Source organism: Trachurus japonicus, chromosome 5, assembly GCF_045865225.1.
Source record: "Trachurus japonicus isolate A0001 chromosome 5, Traja_1.0".
Classification (NCBI taxonomy): Eukaryota; Metazoa; Chordata; class Actinopteri; order Carangiformes; family Carangidae; genus Trachurus; species Trachurus japonicus.
Window position 1 is genome coordinate 1,046,315 of NC_140911.1, and position 20,530 is coordinate 1,066,844.

A 20,530-nucleotide genomic window follows, 5' to 3' on the forward strand; every position below is an offset into this window, starting at 1 on the left:
TCTCCGTAGGCCTAAGCAAAACATTTAGTAGCAGCAGTTTTACACTGCTTATACAGTTTTGATAAATGAGGCCCCAGGCCCTAAGCCCAGAGCCCAGACGCTCTGCTCACGGCTCATCCGCTGCGCTGTCCGTGGTGCTGAAGGTGACAGGTTAACTTGACAAACAAACTGCTGTTTGTTTATCATGTGTGTCAGTTTTGTTTGTGACTTGATAGTTTAATTGTTGAGATTAAGAACATCACTCCCTCATCAAGAGAGAGAGAGACGCGCCTGTATCGCAGCTGTAAAAAAAAAAAAAAAAAAAGACGACTTGTCGGAATAGCGGTATCAAAAAGTGTCTGACTACCGGCATGTCTAGATAGAGGGATGTCTGAATAGCGGGCGGACCCCCAACTTAACTTCTTTCTCTTTGGTAGGCTATTATACACATTTTTTGAGTATATTTAAATGTGCTTTCTCAACTTCTAAAATTTGGATTTGAGGGGGCAAGACATTTATTTGGGGGGGCACTGCCCCCTCTTGCCCCTGCGTAGAGCCGGCCCCGCTGTGTTGATGTTTGGGCTTGTGTGGCTTCCGTAGCGAGAGCAGGAAGTGAAGCGTTGTTGTAAAAGAATGTTGAATAAATGAGTGATGGCGGAAGCGACACAGTCGTTTTACCGACGTCTGCCTAGCGTTGTCTGCAGCTCGAAGAGTATAAACGGTCTCCTGTCATCTCTCATGAGTGGTTAACAGAACAGGGAATGAAGAACAAAGAAGAGAACGTAAGAGCCACTACACCTTGTAAGTTATCAAACAAACTCATACATTCAGTCTGTGTGTGTAACTGCTTCTTCCCCTGTCATGTGAATGGCATCCTCTCTGGGCTGTAAGAGTAAAACACAGTAAATACACCAATTATCCAAAAGTTGATTACATGCTTCATTACTAAACTGATTGTCACAAGCTTATCATGTGTCTAAGGCAAATATCAATATCACAAACATTATAGCAATATATGGTTCTGGGGTAAATATCACAACAGGTTACAGCTCCTCCATATCAGTGCTTATCTTGACTTTAAGATCGTGGGTTTGATTCCCATGTTGACAGAGATGGCAAAACCGGCCGTAGCTTCCGTGGCCCTCTCAAAATTTCCCAGAGGAAATTTTCTAGTTTTATATACTCTTTTCTGAACTCACAATACAGTTTTCACTAACTGATTTATTCTTGAAGGCACAGTTAATGGAAAAAAAAGTTATTTTAGTTTTCGTTGATTATTTTCATTGAGTGTGCTCGCTGTTCAAATCTATATTTCTAATTGAAACAATGTAAAATTTAGTCTATTCAATAATGTCAATACTGTTCGGCCTGTGACACTTTGTGTTTTAGATTTCTTCCCCTTGTGTGATTGAGTTTGAAGCTAAAACTGATCAGTGACATCATCAATCACGTGTTTTTAGACGTCGGGTCAGTGATGTCGTTGTGTTTCTTATGAGGTTGAAGTGAAGTGAACCTCATCTCTTCATTTATCACATAACAGACATGTAGTTCCACAGGCAGAACACCAGGGGGCGCTGTCGTCTAACGTTTCACTCTCTTCTTATGAGTCCATTGGTTTTTTTATAAAAAACACATGTGAGTGGATGAAGAGTTGTTATTATTGTCTTTTATTAAGCATCAATCAGTAAAACTGCTTCAAAATTGCTCATCGTAGACATTTTCTACAGCTTAGATGATATTTACAGGTTCAGTGTGTCCAAGTCTTTAACAGCGCTACATGCATCCAACGACAGGAAACCACAAAGATAATAATAATAATAATAATATTAATAATAATAATAATAATAATAATGATCTACAAAGTACAAAGTATGAAACTTTACAAAACACACATTTCCCAGACACAGAGTGAGGAACAGACGGAGGTGATTGGTTCCCTGAAGAAGGGGGAAGATCCTGGGTTTGTTTTGGCTTCAAACCTCGACATTAAAACTTGTGCTTTTTATTATTTTATTTTTTTAAATATTTGACTTTTATATGTCCGGTTTAATTCAGATAAAAATAAATAAAGTGCAGTTCAGACAAGAAAACAGGAAATACAAAGCAAAAAGGAAATGATTATATCAATAAATAGTAAATCATGAGACGTGGTTGTTTAGAAAATCTCCGTATTTAACTGCACTGATGATGAATATTCATGAATCTTCCCTAAGCCACGCCCCCTCTGGGCCATGCCCCGCCCCCCTCCGTCCCTCTGACGCCTTCAGGAGTGAAAGTCATGTGACTTGATCTGAGACAAACTTAAATCTCTAAAACCTCTTTGTTTCCTCGTGTGTGAAAGCGTTTATTTATAGAACAACGTCCTCAAAACGGAGCCTCAGCCCAACTGTCAGTCCCGCGTCGTCATGGCGACAGAGACAAAGAGACAAAGAGGCAGTGAGACACTCCCTGAAATGGAAAAACAAACATGTGAACACATCACAGCAGCTCCACCTGTCCAGGCGTCTCAGTGTCTCGGCCTCGTCTCCGTCTTCTGTCACGTTCATGTGTGAAAAACAGACGAATCTAGTTCCATTGTTATTTCACTTGGAGCTCAGTGGTCTCTAACTTAAAGGGATACTTCACCCAAAATCAATAATTCACCAATCATCTACTCACTGTCATGCCAACTAAAGGAAGGGTCTGCTGGAGAACTTCCAGAGTCATCAAAACTCTTTAGGAGTTCCAGGGGGGGGTCCGGCTGGTGACGGGTTTTCATATAATGGCGGTGGAATGAGTTCACTTCTGATTGGTCCAAAACACACACTGTGAAACATCCACACTGCAAAAACTCAAAATCTTTCCAAGAATATTTGTCTTATTTCTTGTCAAAATGTCTCATTTCTAGTCAAAACTAATCTCTTTCCACTTAAAATAAGACTCATCACCTAAAGATGAACTTGTTTTTAGATCATTTTCACTTGTTTCAAACTAATTTTCACTTGAAATAAGTAGAGAAATCTGCCAGTGAAAGCAAGTTTTTTGTGTTTGTAGAAAACTTGCTCCACTATCAGATTTTTCTACTTATTTCAACACACATCAACACACATCAAAACCATAAAAAAAAGAGCAACTTTTCCATGTGGCGGCTTCAGGACACTTGGGTCAGTAGGACGAGCAGTAGCCTACACACTAAAAAATGTTGGATTATCTCTGTAACCCATTTTCAGGGTTATAGGGCTATTAATTGAACCCAATTCCTGGGTTGTTCAAGTAGTTATTTTTCAGTGAGTAACCCATTCGTTGGGTTAAAAATAACCCAACGTTGTAGTTAGCATAACCCAACTCTTGGGTTGAATATTCAACCCAAGAGTTGGGTCAAAAAGAATAACCCAACCTTATTTGAACCAGCAGTTGGGTTAAGATTGGGTTATTTTTTAACCCAACCGTTTTAAGTGTGTATGGAGGTATCTGGATGTTTCATAGTGTGTGTTTTGGACCAATCAAAAGTGAACTGTATCTGCCGCCATTATATGAAAACCTGTCGCCAGCCGGACCCCCCCTGGAACTCCTAACGAGTTTTGATGACTCTGAAAGTTAAAAAAATATCGATTTTGGGTGAAGTATCCCTTTAAAATATTAGGAGCGCAGAGAGAACATTTAGTGGTAGCCTACAAATCGACTTGCAAAGCAAATATTTACATTTTCTTTTCATTCATGAGCCTGTGATGCAGGTGAGTTGAGGTCCGTGTTGTCTCTGTAAACTCAACCTCCATCCAGCCATCCCAGCCGTCACCATGGAAACAGTGGCTGGTTATCACCTGTTTGTTTTGTCATCATGTGCGTAGACGTAGTGTGTGTGGTGCGTTCAGGTGCACGTGTTGTGACGTCGAGGCTCCGTTCTGTTTTAAAGCAAAAGGCACAGAAACATCTAACGACGACTAACGGCTGCAGACAAACAACCAGAGTAAATGTTCACTGTGTTTTTAAAGCTCGACGCTTCACTACTAAAAATAGATGCCCGGCAGCATGCTTGCATAATATGTCATAAAGGTAATAATAATATCATCGTTTCGTCATGCTTGATGCATGATGAATGGAAAGCACAGAGCAATGAGAGCACCAGATGATCCACACCCGGTGAGGAGAGGAGAGGTGCTTCATGTTGCTTTGAGATGTCACGTCCACTCAGACGAGCTTAATGTCGTTGGATTTCTGGAAGCGAAACCTCTCGCCAAGAACCGCAGAGTGTGAATAATCAAATTAGCTTTGGAAATGGATGAAAACATAAATAAAGTGCTGTGTTCCCTTTTTTTTTTTCATTGTCCTGGTTTTTCATCTGTGCTTCGTTTGGACCGGATGATGATGAGCGACGGCGGCTCCCTGAATCCGTCCCGTCGTCCGAGGAAGAGGAGGAGGAGGAGGAGGAGGAAGAGGAGGAATGCTTCACGTTGACATGACGACCGTCTGCACGATTCGGCAGAAAGAACAAGTCTTTGGTTCTTCGCAGACGGTTTTTACAGTAGCAAACAGATTATTGTCTAAGAAACGCAACTCCATCAAAATAACGCAGCACAAAAATCTACAAGATTAGCACAATATATTTAGTCTAAGTAAGTCCATCTTTTAGAAAATATCTTAAAAATATAAACGATTTAGATTCTTTACCTTGTACAATAAACGTGTATCTTTGTAATATTCTACCTTTGTAGTTTAACATGTACAATATTCACACTCTGTTCTGTCGTTTTACATGAAGTTTGATTCTTCAGCTACAACTCAGACGGTTTGGAAACAAAAAAGACTTTTTGATTTTCTCCAGAACAAAAAACAAAACAAAAGAAGAACTCTGATTGGACGAATCACAAACAAACAGAAACAAACAAAAACAAGAAAACAAACAAGAATAAACAGATTTTTTTTCTTCCTGTGTTCATGATAAAATAAAGATCAGGTTAAGGTGCTCTCTCTCTCTCTCTCTCTCTCTCTCCGTCCGAACGCTTCTGTGCAGTAAAAAAGACTCGATTCTCCTGGAGTTCACGTTGAAGACGAGAGACACATACGACATGAACTAAGGCCAGTTTTGAGGAAGGAAGTTAAAGGAAGCAAACTCGTTAATTATTATTATTATTATTAAATAAGCGTAATTATACACTGTATAATCAAGCCTTAAGAAATATGCATGTTCCCTCCTCTCCGCTGTTTGAATGCCCGCTGTGCTTTGCTACTGGTCGGACGGCTTCATCCGTGGCTTCATCCGGGGACGTCAGAAAAATAGCTTTTTGATTATAAAAATGATTTTTTTAATAATATTTTTTCTGTGCTCTTGTAACTTTTTTTTTTCAATCACAATCTGGGAAAAAACTAAATGTAGAAATAGTAAAAACGACCGGTCGGGGCGTTCGTTCGTCGTGTCTCGTGTCTCTCTGCTGAGTCATTAACGAGTCAGAAGACGGTGGAGAGCAGAGGACTCACACGTCTTTCCCAACGCTCCACAAAAGCTGACTTGATCCTGACGGGAACTAGATGTGAACAGTTTCATCTTCCTGGGAAGTTCCCTGTGTGTCGCTGCGTCTCTCCCGAACTCCGGCCGGTTTGCTCCGGTTTCCCGTTGCCGTGGCGCTAAGCGTTGGAGTGGCTGTGTTCTCCCTGAAGCGGCTGCAGCTCCGGCGCCACGTGGTTTTCCTGCCCGTCCAGCGGCGGCGGCGACGGGAGCAGCATCGTGCTGTTTCCCAGCTTCCTCTGCGGCGGCGGCGACGCCTCCGTGTGGTTGGCGTCCTGCTGCTGGCGGTCGAACCGGGGATCGAACCTGGGACCGTCGCTCTGCAGCAGCAGCCTCTGGGCGGCGGCGACGACGCCTGTGTAACAGAGTTAAGAAGCAGTGTGATTCCACTCGCCATAAAAACTCATCACACAACATGGAAACCTGTTTGTCCGATGGTGATTAACCTTCCTGTTGTCCTAAGGGAGGGAAAAAGGATTGTAGAAAGAAGGAAGGGAAAAAGGAAGGAAAGAAAGATGGAGGGAGGGAACAGATTTGTTCAAGGGAGGAAGAAGAAAGAAGGATATAGAAGGAAGAAGAGAAAGAAGGAAGGGAAAAAGGAAAGAAAGAAAGATGGAGGAAGGGAACAGATTAGGTCAAAAAGGAAGGAAGAAGGAAGGGAAAAAGGAAGGAAAGAAAGATGGAGGGAGGGAACAGACCAGGTCAACTGACCTCTGGCTAAGCCCCGCCCCCTCCACTCACTCGGACAAACAGTCAACATTCGGTGACAGTTGCTATGGCAACAGCTGTCACAGTAGAGACATTTCACAGGAGACAGTTGATGGTTTTTGGAGACAGAAAGATTAAATATCATCTGGAAGTCACCAAAACTTCACTTAGCTTTACTGCTATGGCTGTCGGTTGCCGCGAAACGCCGATAGCGACGGGCCAATTTCTGTTAGCCTGTCTATGGAGTTTTACATTATACGTTAGCATTAAGCTAGCGGGCTTTATGCTTAGTTGTGATACTGGCTAACATCTAAACATCTCTGACAATATGTTGCCTCAAATACGTTGTTGACTTAACTTAGAACGGATGTAGACATCCTTGTTAAGTTTATCCACGTTTAGTTGGTGTTGTGGTCTACTGCATAACTTTATCCAGAGCAGAAACTTCTCTTGGTTGAGATGTGGCTTGGGAAAAGGTAAAAAAATCCCCCCCGTGGCCTCTCAGGATACCTAGTGTCAGAGTTGCATGTACCCCATGAACACCGTCTGACCATTTTAAACTTAAAATGTCAAGATAAAACATATAAAAACGAATGAAAACTGACTAACTGCAATGCATTTCAATGGACGTGGAAGCAGAGAATGTCCGAGTGTATGGGCTAGCTATGCGCACTGTGATTGGCTCATGGCGTTTGGGGGCGTGGCTTAGCCATAGGTCAACTGGATCAAAAGAGGAAGGAAGAAGCAGTAAGGACGAAGGTAAGGAAGGGAAAAAGGATTGTGGAAAGACTGAAGGGAGAAAGGAAGGATTGGACAACAGGAGGGTTGAACTACACAACACAGTAATAGATTACAACGCTGCTACACAACGTTGCTGCACAACACAGTAATAGATTACACCGTGGCTCCACCTGTGGCGTCCAGCTGCTGCTCCTCCTCGTCGGTGTCGGCGTCGATGAACGTGCTGACGGACGCGTCGTGGAAGGTGAAGTTGCTCAGTACGGTGTCGGGGCTCTTGGTGGCGACGGGAAGCGGCGGCGGCGTTCTGCTGCTCGCCGTCGTGTACACCGACGCCTCTGGGCTCTGGAGCGCCGACGCCTCGGGGCTCCGGAGCGCCGACGATCCGTCTGACGGAACGCCGGCGGCCCCCGGGTCTGGGTCTGGGTCCGGGTCCTCGCCGTCGTCCTTGAAGTTGACCTTGAAGAAAAAAAGATAATTGCAATAAGATGGAAACCGCCGCACACACTCCTGTTGTCCTCCTGGGTCAAGGAAGGAAGGAAGGAAGGAAAGATGAAGAGAAGGAAGGAAGGAAGGAAGGATGAAGGGAAAGAAGGAAGGAAGGAAGGAAGGAAGGGGAAACAAAGGAAAGATAGAATTGGGTCAAAAAGGAAGGAAGGAAGGAAAGAAGGAAGGTGATGCGTATCGTATCGTGGGTTCCTTGGCAATTAGGGGTGGGCATTGCCAAGGACCTCACGATACGATACGCATCACAATACGATATGATATTCCGATATCTAAATTTTGCGATATATATTGCAATATTCTACATAGTTCACTGAAAAATGTAAAAGGCATTATGCATCTTAAAATCCGAGTTGTATGTACATCAGATGATAGTGATAATTCATGGGACAAACTGAGTCAAAACAATGTAATTCAAATTATCCATGCCATGTTATTGTAACTATACAAGCGCAAGTTACAACAACATGTTTGCATGAACAACACACTGTCTGAGGCAGCAGTACAGTGACACCTCACGGAGCAGAGGTGCAGAAGTTGTACTGGATTTACGTCTGAAACATGATTTATTATTTGAAAAAAATCGATATATCGACATTCAAATTTTGAATATCGATATCGTATTGCGATACAAAATATCGCAATATATTGCCGTATCGATATTTTTGCCCACCCCTAATGTACATACAACTCGGATTTGAAGATGCATAATGCCTTTTACATTTTTCAGTGAACTATGTAGAATATCGCAATATATCGCAAAATTTGGATATCGCAATATCATATCGTATCATGACTCAAGTATCGTGATGCGTATCGTATCGTGAGGTCCTTGGCAATACCTAGAGCACTGGTAAAGAGAGTAAGGACACCACCATTGACTCCCGTGGTAAGGGTTTTGCCCCCCTAGTGGCAGGATATGGGTATTGCAAAAGCGCCCAGAAAACTCATTCACTCCAATGTATGTGTGTTTCCCACTTGCTGCTAAATTGATGAAAACGGCCGTGTTTTTGTTTTTAGGTGTCTTGGTCATATCAAATTATACTTATAATTTGTTTATTACAGAATGTAGATTGAAACATTCATGTAGACAACTGGTTTTTTTTTTGGTTTTTTTTACTGGCCTATGTGTTAATGTTTATCTGTAAAGGATCCTCAATGATGCTATTAACGTGGGTGATCTATAAATGTCCTTAAATTATTGAAAACACCACACTGCTCATTCACCAACAATGCAGAGATGTCAGTTCTTGGGCGCTTTTGCAAAACCCATATTCCTCCACCAGGAGGCGCTGCCATTGGACCAATGCTGTCCTTACTCTCTTTCACAGCGCTCTAGCAATGCCCACCCCTACTAAAATATAAATAAAAACATTTGATCACAAAAAAACAGAAGTTGACCTTGAGTGAGCGGCTCCTGAGCGGGTTGTTGTGGGCGCCGAAGCGGGGGCTGGCGGCGGCGTGCAGCCCGGCGTCCTGGTTGGCGTCCTGCGATCCTTCGTGCTCGTTCTCCAGCGTCGGCGCCAGACTGGGGTTGGTGCTGACTCTGCCCGTCACGTTGGTGGGGGGGCTGTGGGTGAAGCGGGCGCCGTCGGGGAAGTCGGCGGCGCAGCTGAGGAAGCTGTCGACACTGGACATGCTCCTCATGTCCGTCACGGTCTCCACGGCAACGGACGAGGACACAACAACGTTCCCCATCTCGAACTCCGCTCTCGGCCCTGCCCCTCGGGACTGAGGCGGCGCTACCTTGTCCGTGCCGTTGCGGTCGGCGGCGTGCGACTGCGATGCCATCTTGTTGTAAATCTCCTCCAGTCTCTGCGCGCTGAGGTGCTGCGGGCTGCTGCGCGGCCTCGCCGTGTCCTGGTCGCCCGACTCGAGCATCCTCGCCGGGCTGCCGGGGCTCGGCCGCGGCCGCAGGTTGGGTGTCCCTCTGGGCAGAAGACACGGAGACACGTGGTTGTCGTGCACCTGGAACAGAGGCAAAATACACCTTTATTATTTATTACAGCTCTGGAAAAAAACGAGACCATTTTCACAAATGTTTCTTAAAAGCATCTCTACATGTATGACAGTCATTCTTTTCTTTTCTTTTTTAAACAGAACTCATTCTACTTAAAGGGACAACGAGGAGTTTTGGAAAGCAAAGTGTTTTCATAATACATTTCCCATGAGGCTACACGCGCACGGTGAAATTCTTGGACCGGCGCAAGATGGACATTTTGCCAAGAATGTTTTCATTCATCAAGAATTAAAGTCAGAGGTTGGAAGACGATCAGATACCGTCTTAGTTCCGACCATAAACGGCGATTCGGCGGCGTTATTCCCATGACTCGCCAAGCAGCATCCGGGAAACGGAAAGTAAGGAAACACTGGTCGGCTCGCCCAGCATTTCCACCATTAATTAAAATAACAAAATAACGATAGAGACAAAACGATATATTTATCTAAAATGGACCCATTAACAAGTGTGGGTAGCGTAGATTCATCCACATTAATATGAGACTTTTTTATAACCAAATAGAAACTCCTCGTCCCTTTAATCAGACACTGATGAGGTCATCACCTGAACCACATCTGGTTTTATAGGAAGATTATAAAACCACTGCTGGATTAAACATTGACATTATCCCACAAAAACTGATTTATAAACTCTTCCTGAGTTAAAATATTCTTGCTGTGTTGTTTAGGAATAAATATCAACATTTTTGGTTATGTAGACTAGTTTAGTCATTTTCGGCCAATAAAAGCTCTAAATTACAATATTTTTATTTCAATTTTGGGAGAAATTTTAACTTTTAAATGTTGTCGGTAGTTGATAGAATAACACAAAAAAAACAAGCGTTACACACCTTCTCCTTCTTCTCGCCGGCCTTGTCCACCATGACGTCCATGAGCTCCATGCTGCGGCCAAATGAGTCCTTCATGTTCATGGAGACGATGCTGCCGTTCCTCTTGGCGCGCTCCAACGCCTCGCGGCGCTTGATGGCCTTCTCCTGCCGCTTCTGCTCCTTGTAGAACTCAGAGAAGTTGTTGACGATGATGGGGATGGGCAGCGCGATCACCAGCACGCCGGCGATGCAGCACAGCCCGCCCACGATCTTCCCCAGCAGCGTTTTGGGGTAGATGTCGCCGTAGCCGACGGTCGTCATGGTGATGGTGGCCCACCAGAAGGAGGCCGGGATGCTCTTGAACTTGGTGTCTTCCTCGTCCTTCTCGGCGAAGAACACCAGGCTGGAGAAGATCATGATGCCCATGGCGAGGAAGAGGATGAGCAGGCCCAGCTCGTTGTAGCTCCGCTTCAGCGTGAAGCCCAGAGACTGGAGACCGGTGGAGTGACGCGCCAGCTTCAGGATGCGAAGGATACGCATGATCCGGAAGATCTGCACCACGCGGCGCACGTTCTGGAACTGCAGCACGCTCTTGTTGGACTCGGTCAGGAAGATGGTGACGTAGTAGGGCAGGATGGCCAGCAGGTCGATGACGTTCAGGGGGCCTTTGAAGAACTTCCACTTGTTGGGCGAGGACAGGAAGCGGAGGAGGTACTCCATGGTGAACCAGGCGATGCACACGGCCTCAACGTGGGCCAGCTGCGGGTTGTCGGTGGCCTGGCCAAACTCGTCCGTGTCCTGCAGGTCCGGCAGCGTGTTCAGAGACAAGGCGATGGTGGATAGCACGATGAAGAGGATGGAGATGATGGCCAGGATCTGCAACACACACACAGCGGGACACAAAGGTTCAGTATATAGGCTAACACACAAACTAGACTTGTAGTCAAGACCGCCTGAACTGAGACCAAGACACTACCAAGACCAAGACCAGTTGAGCTCAAGACCGAGACCAAAAAACCCCCAACTAGTTCCACCATATTTTGCTATTCTGCATGAGTTGTAGAACACGAGAGGACGAGTGCCAACGCGTCTGTGTCACAAAATGCATTTTTGGTCCCACTTGAAGGGGGCGTATAAATAATGAAATCAAAAAAAAAAGCATGCCTGTCTGGATATTGTAGGCTACAAATCCCTTCGAGACCGTTCTGCCAGTCCGAGACATTGCAAGACCGAGAGACCCGAGACCGAGACAAGACCGAGACCACAAAAAAGTGTCTCAAGAACTACAAGTCTAACACAAACACACACAACGCTAACGCTGCTTCTTCAACAGGAACAGACTCACAGAAATTACACACAAAGCTGCAAAGATTTATGTGTGAAAATACGAGATGGTCTGTTCAAACAGTATCAGACTGCCTGATGTTTGAAGACGTTTGGACGTCAACGACTAGATTAGAGGTTTATTAGGTTCTAGGTCAAGGACTCTAAGAACTGAACTGTAAAGTCTGGAACACACCGGCTCCATTGGGAATGCGCAGAAGCCATTGGGCGCCTTCGGGCCCGATTCGAGGATTAGAGCCGTCGGATACTCTGATTGGCTGTGTGCTGGCTATGACCATTCTGATTGGCGGTGCCCTAGCGAATCAGCGCAGTGTGTGGGCGGGGCGGACGTGACGATAGTAAACAAACCATTCATATAAACAGAGACAAACTACATCTCGTCTTTGCATCGCACCATTTGTTTGACCCAGAATGAAGGGCAAGGGAACAGATATACAGTTGAAGAAAGAGGGGGGGTCACATGGGAAACAAAGACATTTGCATCTCAAGGTTCTGGTGGCCATACAGGACTGAATCCACATGAGACATACAACTGAATTATCAAGATGTAGAGGAAAAGAAAATGTATCAGAGAAACAAAGACCTAGACGAGAAGGTAGAACTGTAATACAAGTGAAAGACATTGTTTAAGGGACACAAGATCAATAGGGTAAACCAGTGGGGCGTGGAGTCAGAGACACTCTTAGATGTAGGGTTTTCATCTCTCCACTACACCAAATGAATATTTTCTTCCACAGTCGCTTTTTAATATAATTCTGGAAGCCACAGCCTAACCGTAACCTTAACCTGTCTCATCAGACCAGATTGAGACTAGGAGGAGCCTTTGCCTCAATGCATAGGCAGGTTTGTTCCCTGGATGTTCGTAGGTTGTTGAGCGTCTGTCATGTTGTGTCTCTCTGTAAACCCCGGCTGCTGCTGCTGCTGCTGAGTGCCGTCATGTTCCTGTCGTCCCTGAGTCCCGGTGTTAGTAAACTAATAAAACGAATAAAACTAACAGCCGCTCGCCTGGAAAAAGGTCAGGTTCAGTAAAAGCTTCATCCCCACCGCAATAACCCAACTAAACAAAAGATTAAAGAGACGCTGATGATGGGTATGAATGTACTTGAATGACTGTGTGGGTGGAAATGTGTTCCCACAGCGTCTGTTCTGTTCTGTATCAATGGTCTGTGCCGTGTATTCATGTTTTTAGTGTTGTAGGAATGGGTCACGAGGAGAATGTGAAAATGATGATTTTATTTAATTTCATTTTCATATCTATTTATTCCATTCATTGTTTACACACATTACATAATTATATACATAACACCGTAAATGGAAAGGAGCAGGATGAAGACAAACTTACGATACCTGCTCCTTTTTATAGTTATAATTACATTAGCTGAGATACCAAGCATTAACTCCAACGCTACACTGTTTCAGAGAATTAAAGATGAAGAAACATAAAATAATAATAACAAGAAAAACAAACAAACCAAAAAGTAGCAATGAACACAACTTGTTTCCTGGAAAGGACAAATAAACTGAAACTTAACTAATGTCAGCTACTTAGCTTAAAGCAGATATCAGTGGCACGGCCGTTTCGGCTAATGCTGTGTTCAAGGCAGGCTTTTGAAACCGTAAGTTACAGCTTCAAGTCACAACTACGACTTGGTAGCGTTCCAGGTAACCCGTAGCTCGTGTTTTTACCGTCCTGTTGTCTGTGAAAGTTCCCTATAACGGCCACTCGTAACTTCTGACCCGTGAACTCGTACCAGATCGAACTGGTATGACTTCACAGGAAGGAAAAACACAAAGTACGAGTTTCCTTGAACGCACCATGAGTTAGCAGCCCCCGCCCTTGTCAGGCATCAATTGGTCCTCGTGCTACGTCACCACATTCACGCGCATCCCTTGGCTGCACACACAGCCCTTCATGCCGTTCTCTCCCCTCATTGGATAACACTTGTATCCCACAAGGAAAATTTTCTCCTCGGGTTACAGCAGAGCAGAGTGACGGAGAGACTCGTGTTTAGGCTGAAATACTTCATGTAAGTGATTGCTGACGGAAAATAGGACTATTTAGGACTTATATTAACAAAAACATTCCACTGATATCTGCTTTAAATCAAAATTTATAAAACTTCAGATTATTTACACCTTCATCTTTTAATCTTCATGGAATAATCTGCAAAACTTTGATGTTTATAGAACAGATTAGAACAGAATATCTTTATAATTATTGCTGTCATGACTCAACACATTAGAGGAAGTAGTTTTTCCTGTTTGGATCGGGTGACAGGGAACGAGGCAGCAGAGGAACCGGTTCAGAGCTGTAACAGCATCAGTCCCATGAGGAACTTCATCTCCGTGTCGAACTCTTTTCTGTTTCAGTCGTGTGTGTTGGAGAAACGGTGGAAAAATCCCGACTGTAGTGATGATGATGACATTTCCTGAAGATATTCACGGCCCATTTCACTTTTTTTTCTGGCAACTTCCTCCATGAGTGTTTGTGAAATGTCATGTCAGCATTTCAGAAGAAACAGGGTCAGAGCTAATATGATCTCTGGGGCAGATGTTTTTGTTTTTTTTCCAGTCTCTCTGGGTCTTGATGTTTGAATTACAGAGAGAGAGAGAGAGTTCAGATTGTATTGATATATTGGTAAAACTTTACTTGAATAGGTATTCATAAGATTGACATAACACTGTCATAAACATCAATGAATACTTATGACAGCTGTCGTTGAGTGTCATTCGGTAAGTTATGTCACTTTTTATGCAAAGTTGGCATTGTTTGAGATGTCCTTGTTATGAGAACTTGACATAATTGTTAAAGTTTAACAATTAGTTCTGCTATGACAGTTTAAATTGTCTTTATGTCAAGTTGTCAGAACAAAAACATCTCAAATAATGTCAACTTTGCATCAAAAGTGACATAACTTACCGAATGACACTTAACGACAGCTGTCAGAAGTATTCATTGATGTTTATGACAGCTGTTATGTCAATCTTATGAATACCTATTCAAGTAAAGTGTTACGGATATACTTTTAAACCGCTGCTACTCTCTGCTCACGGAGCTCCAGTCCTTCAGAGCCGCGGCAGCAGGAGAATGACAGCGTGCTGGTTGTTTTACTGCTGCAGAGCCGGACTCTCCTCGGAGGCTCTGAGCCGCCTGCTAATGAGTTAATCTGCTGAGGACAATAGGGTCTGCTCACAGCGCTGCTGGATTAACAGGTGTGGCTCTGCAGGTGTGTGTGTGTGTGTGTGTGTGTGCCACCACGCCTATTATTCCTGTACCAGAGTCAGTGTCAAATCCAACACAAGGTCACAGTGAAGCCGTGTCCCGGGCCAGAGCGGGCCGGGATTATTCCCCGGTACAGTCAGCTGCTGGAAACTTTAATTAATCTGCCTCTGCTGCTGCCGCGGCCTTTAGACAGACAGAGACTCTGCTGCACTTCAGCTCCAGCAGCTGAAAGTTTGTCTCTGAGTCAATTAAACCAGTGGTTCCCAACCTGTTTTCCTTGAGGTATATATATATGTATACTATGGCATGGCGTTCAGGGAATTAATATTTGAATATATGGAATGAAACTCTGAATATATTGAATGAACCTTTGAATATATGGAATGAACCTTTAATATATTGAAGGAAACTCTGAATATATGGAATGAACCTTTAATATATTGAATGAACCTCTGAAAATATTGAATGAAACTCTGAATATATTTAATGAACCTTGAATATATTGAGTGAACCTTTGAATATTGACGTCAGTCAAGTTTCATTCAATATATTCAAGGTTCATTCCATATATTCAAATATTAATGGCATGCCATAATATACAGTATATTGAATATATATACAGTGTTTGTGTAATGTGGCTTCTCTCTGTCAGTTCATGCCAGGGCCTCTTCCTGGTGCCAGTCGGTCACTGCAACAACTTCATTAAACAACTAATGTCAACAGAACCATTAATAGGAGACTCAGAGTTTCCACCAGAGGAGTCGTCACAGTCGTCACAGTCGTCACAGTCGTCAGAGAGAGTTAGAGAGTTAGAGAGTTAGAGGACGTCACACTGAGCAGTGACTCAGCTGCTGCTGGAAACTGGGCCAGGCTCACCGGATCAGGACTAATGGAGCCTGACACACTGACCTGAACCAGAACCACCAGACCAGAACCACTGGACCTGAACCAGACCAGAACCACTAGACCTGAACCAGACCAGAACCACTAGACCTGAACCAGACCAGAACCACTGGACCTGAACCACTGGACCTGAACCACCAGACCTGAACCACTGGACCAGAACCAGACCTGAACCGGGTCTGAACCAGGTCTGAACTGTCATGGAAATGTTTAGCTGTTTGCTGTTGGTGAATAATGAAACAGAGACTTGGCCGGCCGACATGATTTTAGGAAAGGTCAGTCAACATGCGAGCGGTTCAAAATGAAGAAAGACCCTGAACATCAGGAAATCTGAACATTTATACGTGAGGAAAAGCCCACCCCGCGGGTGTGTTTACATCTTTGTCTGCTGTGGGGTCGGCCCCCGACTCAGGATGTCTTTTCACACTCTAGTCTTTCACAGGTATCGGCACCGACATCCTGGAGTGTGATTAATTTAAGAGGTCTAATCAACGCAATTTAAAATACAAAAGGGTTTGAGTATATCATGAGAAAGTGAGAGGTCGGGTGTCTCTGACACTTGGAATGCAGTGACGATGAGTTTGATATTGACGACGATGATGAAGTTGTTGATGCTGATGTTGGGGATCTATGTGGTTGCACTTAACCTGAAATTTGCCTTTTGTTGAATTATTGTGTTTGTTTTTAGATATCTATTGAGGTGTTGTATGTATGTGTTGGAATGTATGTTTTTAACACCTAGACTGCAACCAAATTGCCCAAGTTGGGACAAATAAACTACTTGACTTGCAATTACAAGGTTTAGACATTAAAATACACAAATGGGTAGTAGTCCAGTCATTTTATGAGAAAAGGTTAAACAAATTGCAACAGAAGCAAACTCAACTGATTTTGTATCCTCAACATGTCCTGAGTGAGGGAAAAAAAGCCCAGAAGAATCCCATTAGGGGAAAGTTTAGAAAAACACCCAAACATATCCCATTTATACGCATATAAAAAAAAAATTCACGTGTATAGGGTAAAATTTTTAACCTTTAGATATCTCCATGAAAATTACTGAGTTGATTACTTACATTAAGACAAACAAAAAATGTATTACAAGTTTTTTGAAATTCTTTGTTAACATGAGCAAATTTGCATAAATTTGCATAAATTCCACCGTTTTGGGAATGGGAATGAGTTGACTCCATCGGTCAACCGACAAGAAACCACTTTAAATTTCAAGATGACTGCAATTTTTCAAGACAGCCACATCCTTAGTAGAGCAGGTATGATATGCTCCGTCTCTATTAATGCTCATGGGCCTAAATTGGTTCCATTCCTTTTTTAACTGTAATATCATATTACAGTTAAAAAATGTCTTGTTCAATCTTGTTAACATATTATATGTTAACAAGATTGAACAAGACATTTCACCTGCTCTACTCAATGTTTAGATCAGGTGTTGTATGTATGCAAATTAGCCATACGTAATTGGATTATGCACTGTTGGCTCATGCCATACCTGCTCTACTAAGGATGTGGCTGTCTTGAAAAATTGCAGTCATCTTGAAATTTAAAGTGGTCAACTTGTTGGTTGACCGATGGAGTCAACTCATTCCAGTTTTCATGCCGGTACCACCACAGCAACTTCATATATACATGTGCCGTCAAAACGGTGGAATTTATGCAAATTTATGCAAATTTGCTCATGTTAACAAAGAATTTCAAAAAACTTGTAATACATTTTTTGTTTGTCTTAATGTAAGTAATCAACTCAGTAATTTTCATGGAGATATCTAAAGGTTAAAAATTTTACCCTATATACGTGAGATTTTTTTTTATATGCGTATAAATGGTATATGTTTGGGTCTTTTTCTAAACTTTCCCCTAATGGGATTCTTCGGGGCTTTTTTTCCCTCACTCAGGACATGTTGAGGATACAAAATCAGTTGAGTTTGCTTCTGTTGCAGTTTGTTTAACGTTGACCCCTTTTTTGGCCTAAAATTACTGGACTATAGTAAACAAGGGGAGATCTGATACCTTAGAGGGAAAGCAGGGGGTGGAGACGTCTCAGGTCATTAAAACAAAGGAAGATTCAAATGTACCACTACAGAACCAGACCAGAGAAGCGGCTCTACACCAGCGGACGGAGCTGAACCTGAGCCGATAGGTGAAGTGGATGGATTACGGTCGAGGTTTGACCCGGTTCACCTCCGTCCACGTTCTGGTTCACACACACAGAGACAGAGATGGAGCTGATAGAGCACAGAGAGTGTCTGTGTGTGTGTGTGTGTTAGCTGTGTCACCTCTGAGGTCACGGGAACAACACACCTCACTTCCTGTTTGAAACAACTGAAACACTGCACACACAGACACACACACAGACACACACACACACACACACACACACACACACACACACACACACACACACAGACACACACACAGGCCGGAGGCAGCTGTGAATATTTCATCTGGTCCTGAAGCGTTGCTGTGCTGCAGGTGTGTGTGTGTGTGTGGTCGTTCTGGTTGGTCTTGAGGTAACTGGGTTTTCCTTCGTCACCATGAGCTGTGTTTATGGGATGGATTACTGTCAGTGCCCAATCGGAACGCTTCTGTGCATGCTCCATTTTACAGCAGGCGTAGCGGTATGTTATGGAAATGAGCTCCTAGCTAAATCCGGTATATTTACATGACGTAATGTGCATTGTCCTCATCAAATAAACAATAAATGAAAAAATGAAACCAAAAGCGCTAGCAGTAAAGCAGCTAAAAGTCGCTGTAGCGCTGTTAAAACGTCTCTTTATTAAAGCTATAGTGCGTAACTTCTACGTGTCTGTAAATCTCCGTTTCAGCCAAGCTGCTACAACAGGAGATGACACAACGCTGATGAAGCCGTTCAGCTCCTCTAACGCCTCGCCGTATTTTTCTGTTTTTGTTTCTTCTTGTATTTGGTGTCTTGGGCGACATTCCCACGCTGGCGCACAGGAAGTAACGGTGCGTTCCCGTAACTCGGATGGATGTTTTTCCGACCTGTGAAGTCGTACCAGTTCGATCTGGTATGAGGTCACGGGTCGGAAGTTGACGGCCGTTACAGTGACTTTCACAGTGTGTTGTTGTGTTTTACGACTCGCTGCAGTAAACACAGTGTTTCTTCCTCTCCACTAAATGGACCAGCAGTTACTCGCTCGCTCTTCATCCCCAGAGTCTCAGTCATGGAAACTTCCAGAGACGGAACGACTCTCAGCTCCTTACAGGAACACTTCAACACACACACACACACACACACACACACACACACACACACACACACACACACACACACACACACACACACACTCCTCTCAGGCTTTAGGATTCATAAAGAACAATTAACCAGCACTTTGTGGTGTACGTCCTTCCTCCTCCTCCTCCTCCTCCTCATCATCACCATCACCATCACTGAAGATGAATCACAAACGTTCAAAAAGACAGACGGAGGGAAAACTTTCATCTGTGTTTCAATCTCATTATGGGATGTACAGCGTTTATCGTGTTGTTGTTGTTGTTGTTGTTGTTGTTGTTCCTCCTCGTGAAGATGAGTGACATCACAGATCTTGTAAAGTGTCTCCACCAGGGTTTGAAATAAAGTTCAGTGGTTTTGAAACAGTTTGACAGGAAGCAGCTCGTTAGAGTAACGAGGCATCTAGAGGCCGAGCTCTGAGCTTTAAAGGGACAGTTCAACATTTATTCTGATCCTCCTCTCACCATAATAATCCCTATAGTCACAGCAGTAGGTTCATCACCTTTATTTATCGGTGCATGTTGTTTTGAGATGGGCGGAGCAGAGACGTGAGCTGCTCAGTGAACACAATGGAGGTGAACGGTACAGGTCCCCTGTCCCTCATCAAACTAATTAAATACACAATCCAACAACTTTACATTGCTCTGGTGGACAAGTTGTGACCTGCACATTCACCACGCTATGAGGTAATCATGTAACATTAGAGACAGAGTTGTTTTAGAGGGAAATTAATTGAATGAACCTTGAATATATTGAATGAACCTTTATATTGAATAAAACTCTGAATATATTGAATGAAACTCTGAATATATTGAATGAACCTTGAATATATTGAATGAAACTCTGAATATATTGAATGAAACTCTGAATATATTGAATGAACCTTGAATATATTGAATGAAACTCTGAATATATTGAATGAAACTCTGAATATATTGAATGAACCTTGAATATATTGAATAAACCTTGAATATATTGACTGAAACTTGACTGATGTCATCAAGGCACTTCCACGATCTTGTTTGTTAATGTGTAACGTGTGTATGCTGCTGCATTAAGTGAGTGACAGTAGTCAGCTCTGAATCTCGTAGCAGCGGCTCGAGGCTCCCGTTGCCGGGCGACGGTCGGGTCTCGGCCCTTTAACTCGGACTGTTTTTCCTTTTCTTTTTCTTTTTCTTTACATTCCAGACACGGCTGCTGCTGGGCGGAGGGATTTCAGAAGAGAAAGTAGTTCAGAGTTATTTGCTTCACGTGTCGTAATGTTACATAATGTTACACTAAGGAGGGTCTGACTAAATGTTGAACTGTCCCTTTAAGTCCCACACTGACAGATGTGTCCTCGTCCTCTCCTTCACACAACCTCCTCTGTCCCACGTCTCCGCCCCGAGGAGATGGATGACTGAACACCGTCCTCTCACCTTGGGAAGGTGGTGTGTGTGTGTGTGTGTGTGTGTGTGTCTGTGTGTGTGTGTGTGTGTGTGTGTGTGTGTGTGTGTGTGTGTGTGTGTGTCTCTATCTGAACCTATTGAATACAACGTGTGTGTTTACATCATGAG

At 43.5% G+C, this 20,530-nt stretch overlaps 1 protein-coding gene across 1 annotated transcript in view; it reads right to left on the reverse strand.

Annotated features, from left to right (window-relative positions):
* Positions 1-5,580: 5,580 nt before the first annotated feature.
* LOC146986732 (potassium voltage-gated channel subfamily B member 1-like) overlaps positions 5,581-20,530 on the reverse strand; it is a 46,363-nt gene continuing 31,413 nt past the window's right edge. Inside the window, exons 2-5 of the mRNA XM_085775513.1 lie at positions 10,261-11,115; positions 8,813-9,379; positions 7,070-7,366; positions 5,581-5,796 (exon numbers count right to left, since the gene is read on the reverse strand). Of these exons, the coding sequence (XP_085631639.1) occupies positions 5,581-5,796; positions 7,070-7,366; positions 8,813-9,379; positions 10,261-11,115 (1,935 nt within the window). The remainder of the gene's footprint in view (positions 5,797-7,069; positions 7,367-8,812; positions 9,380-10,260; positions 11,116-20,530) is intronic.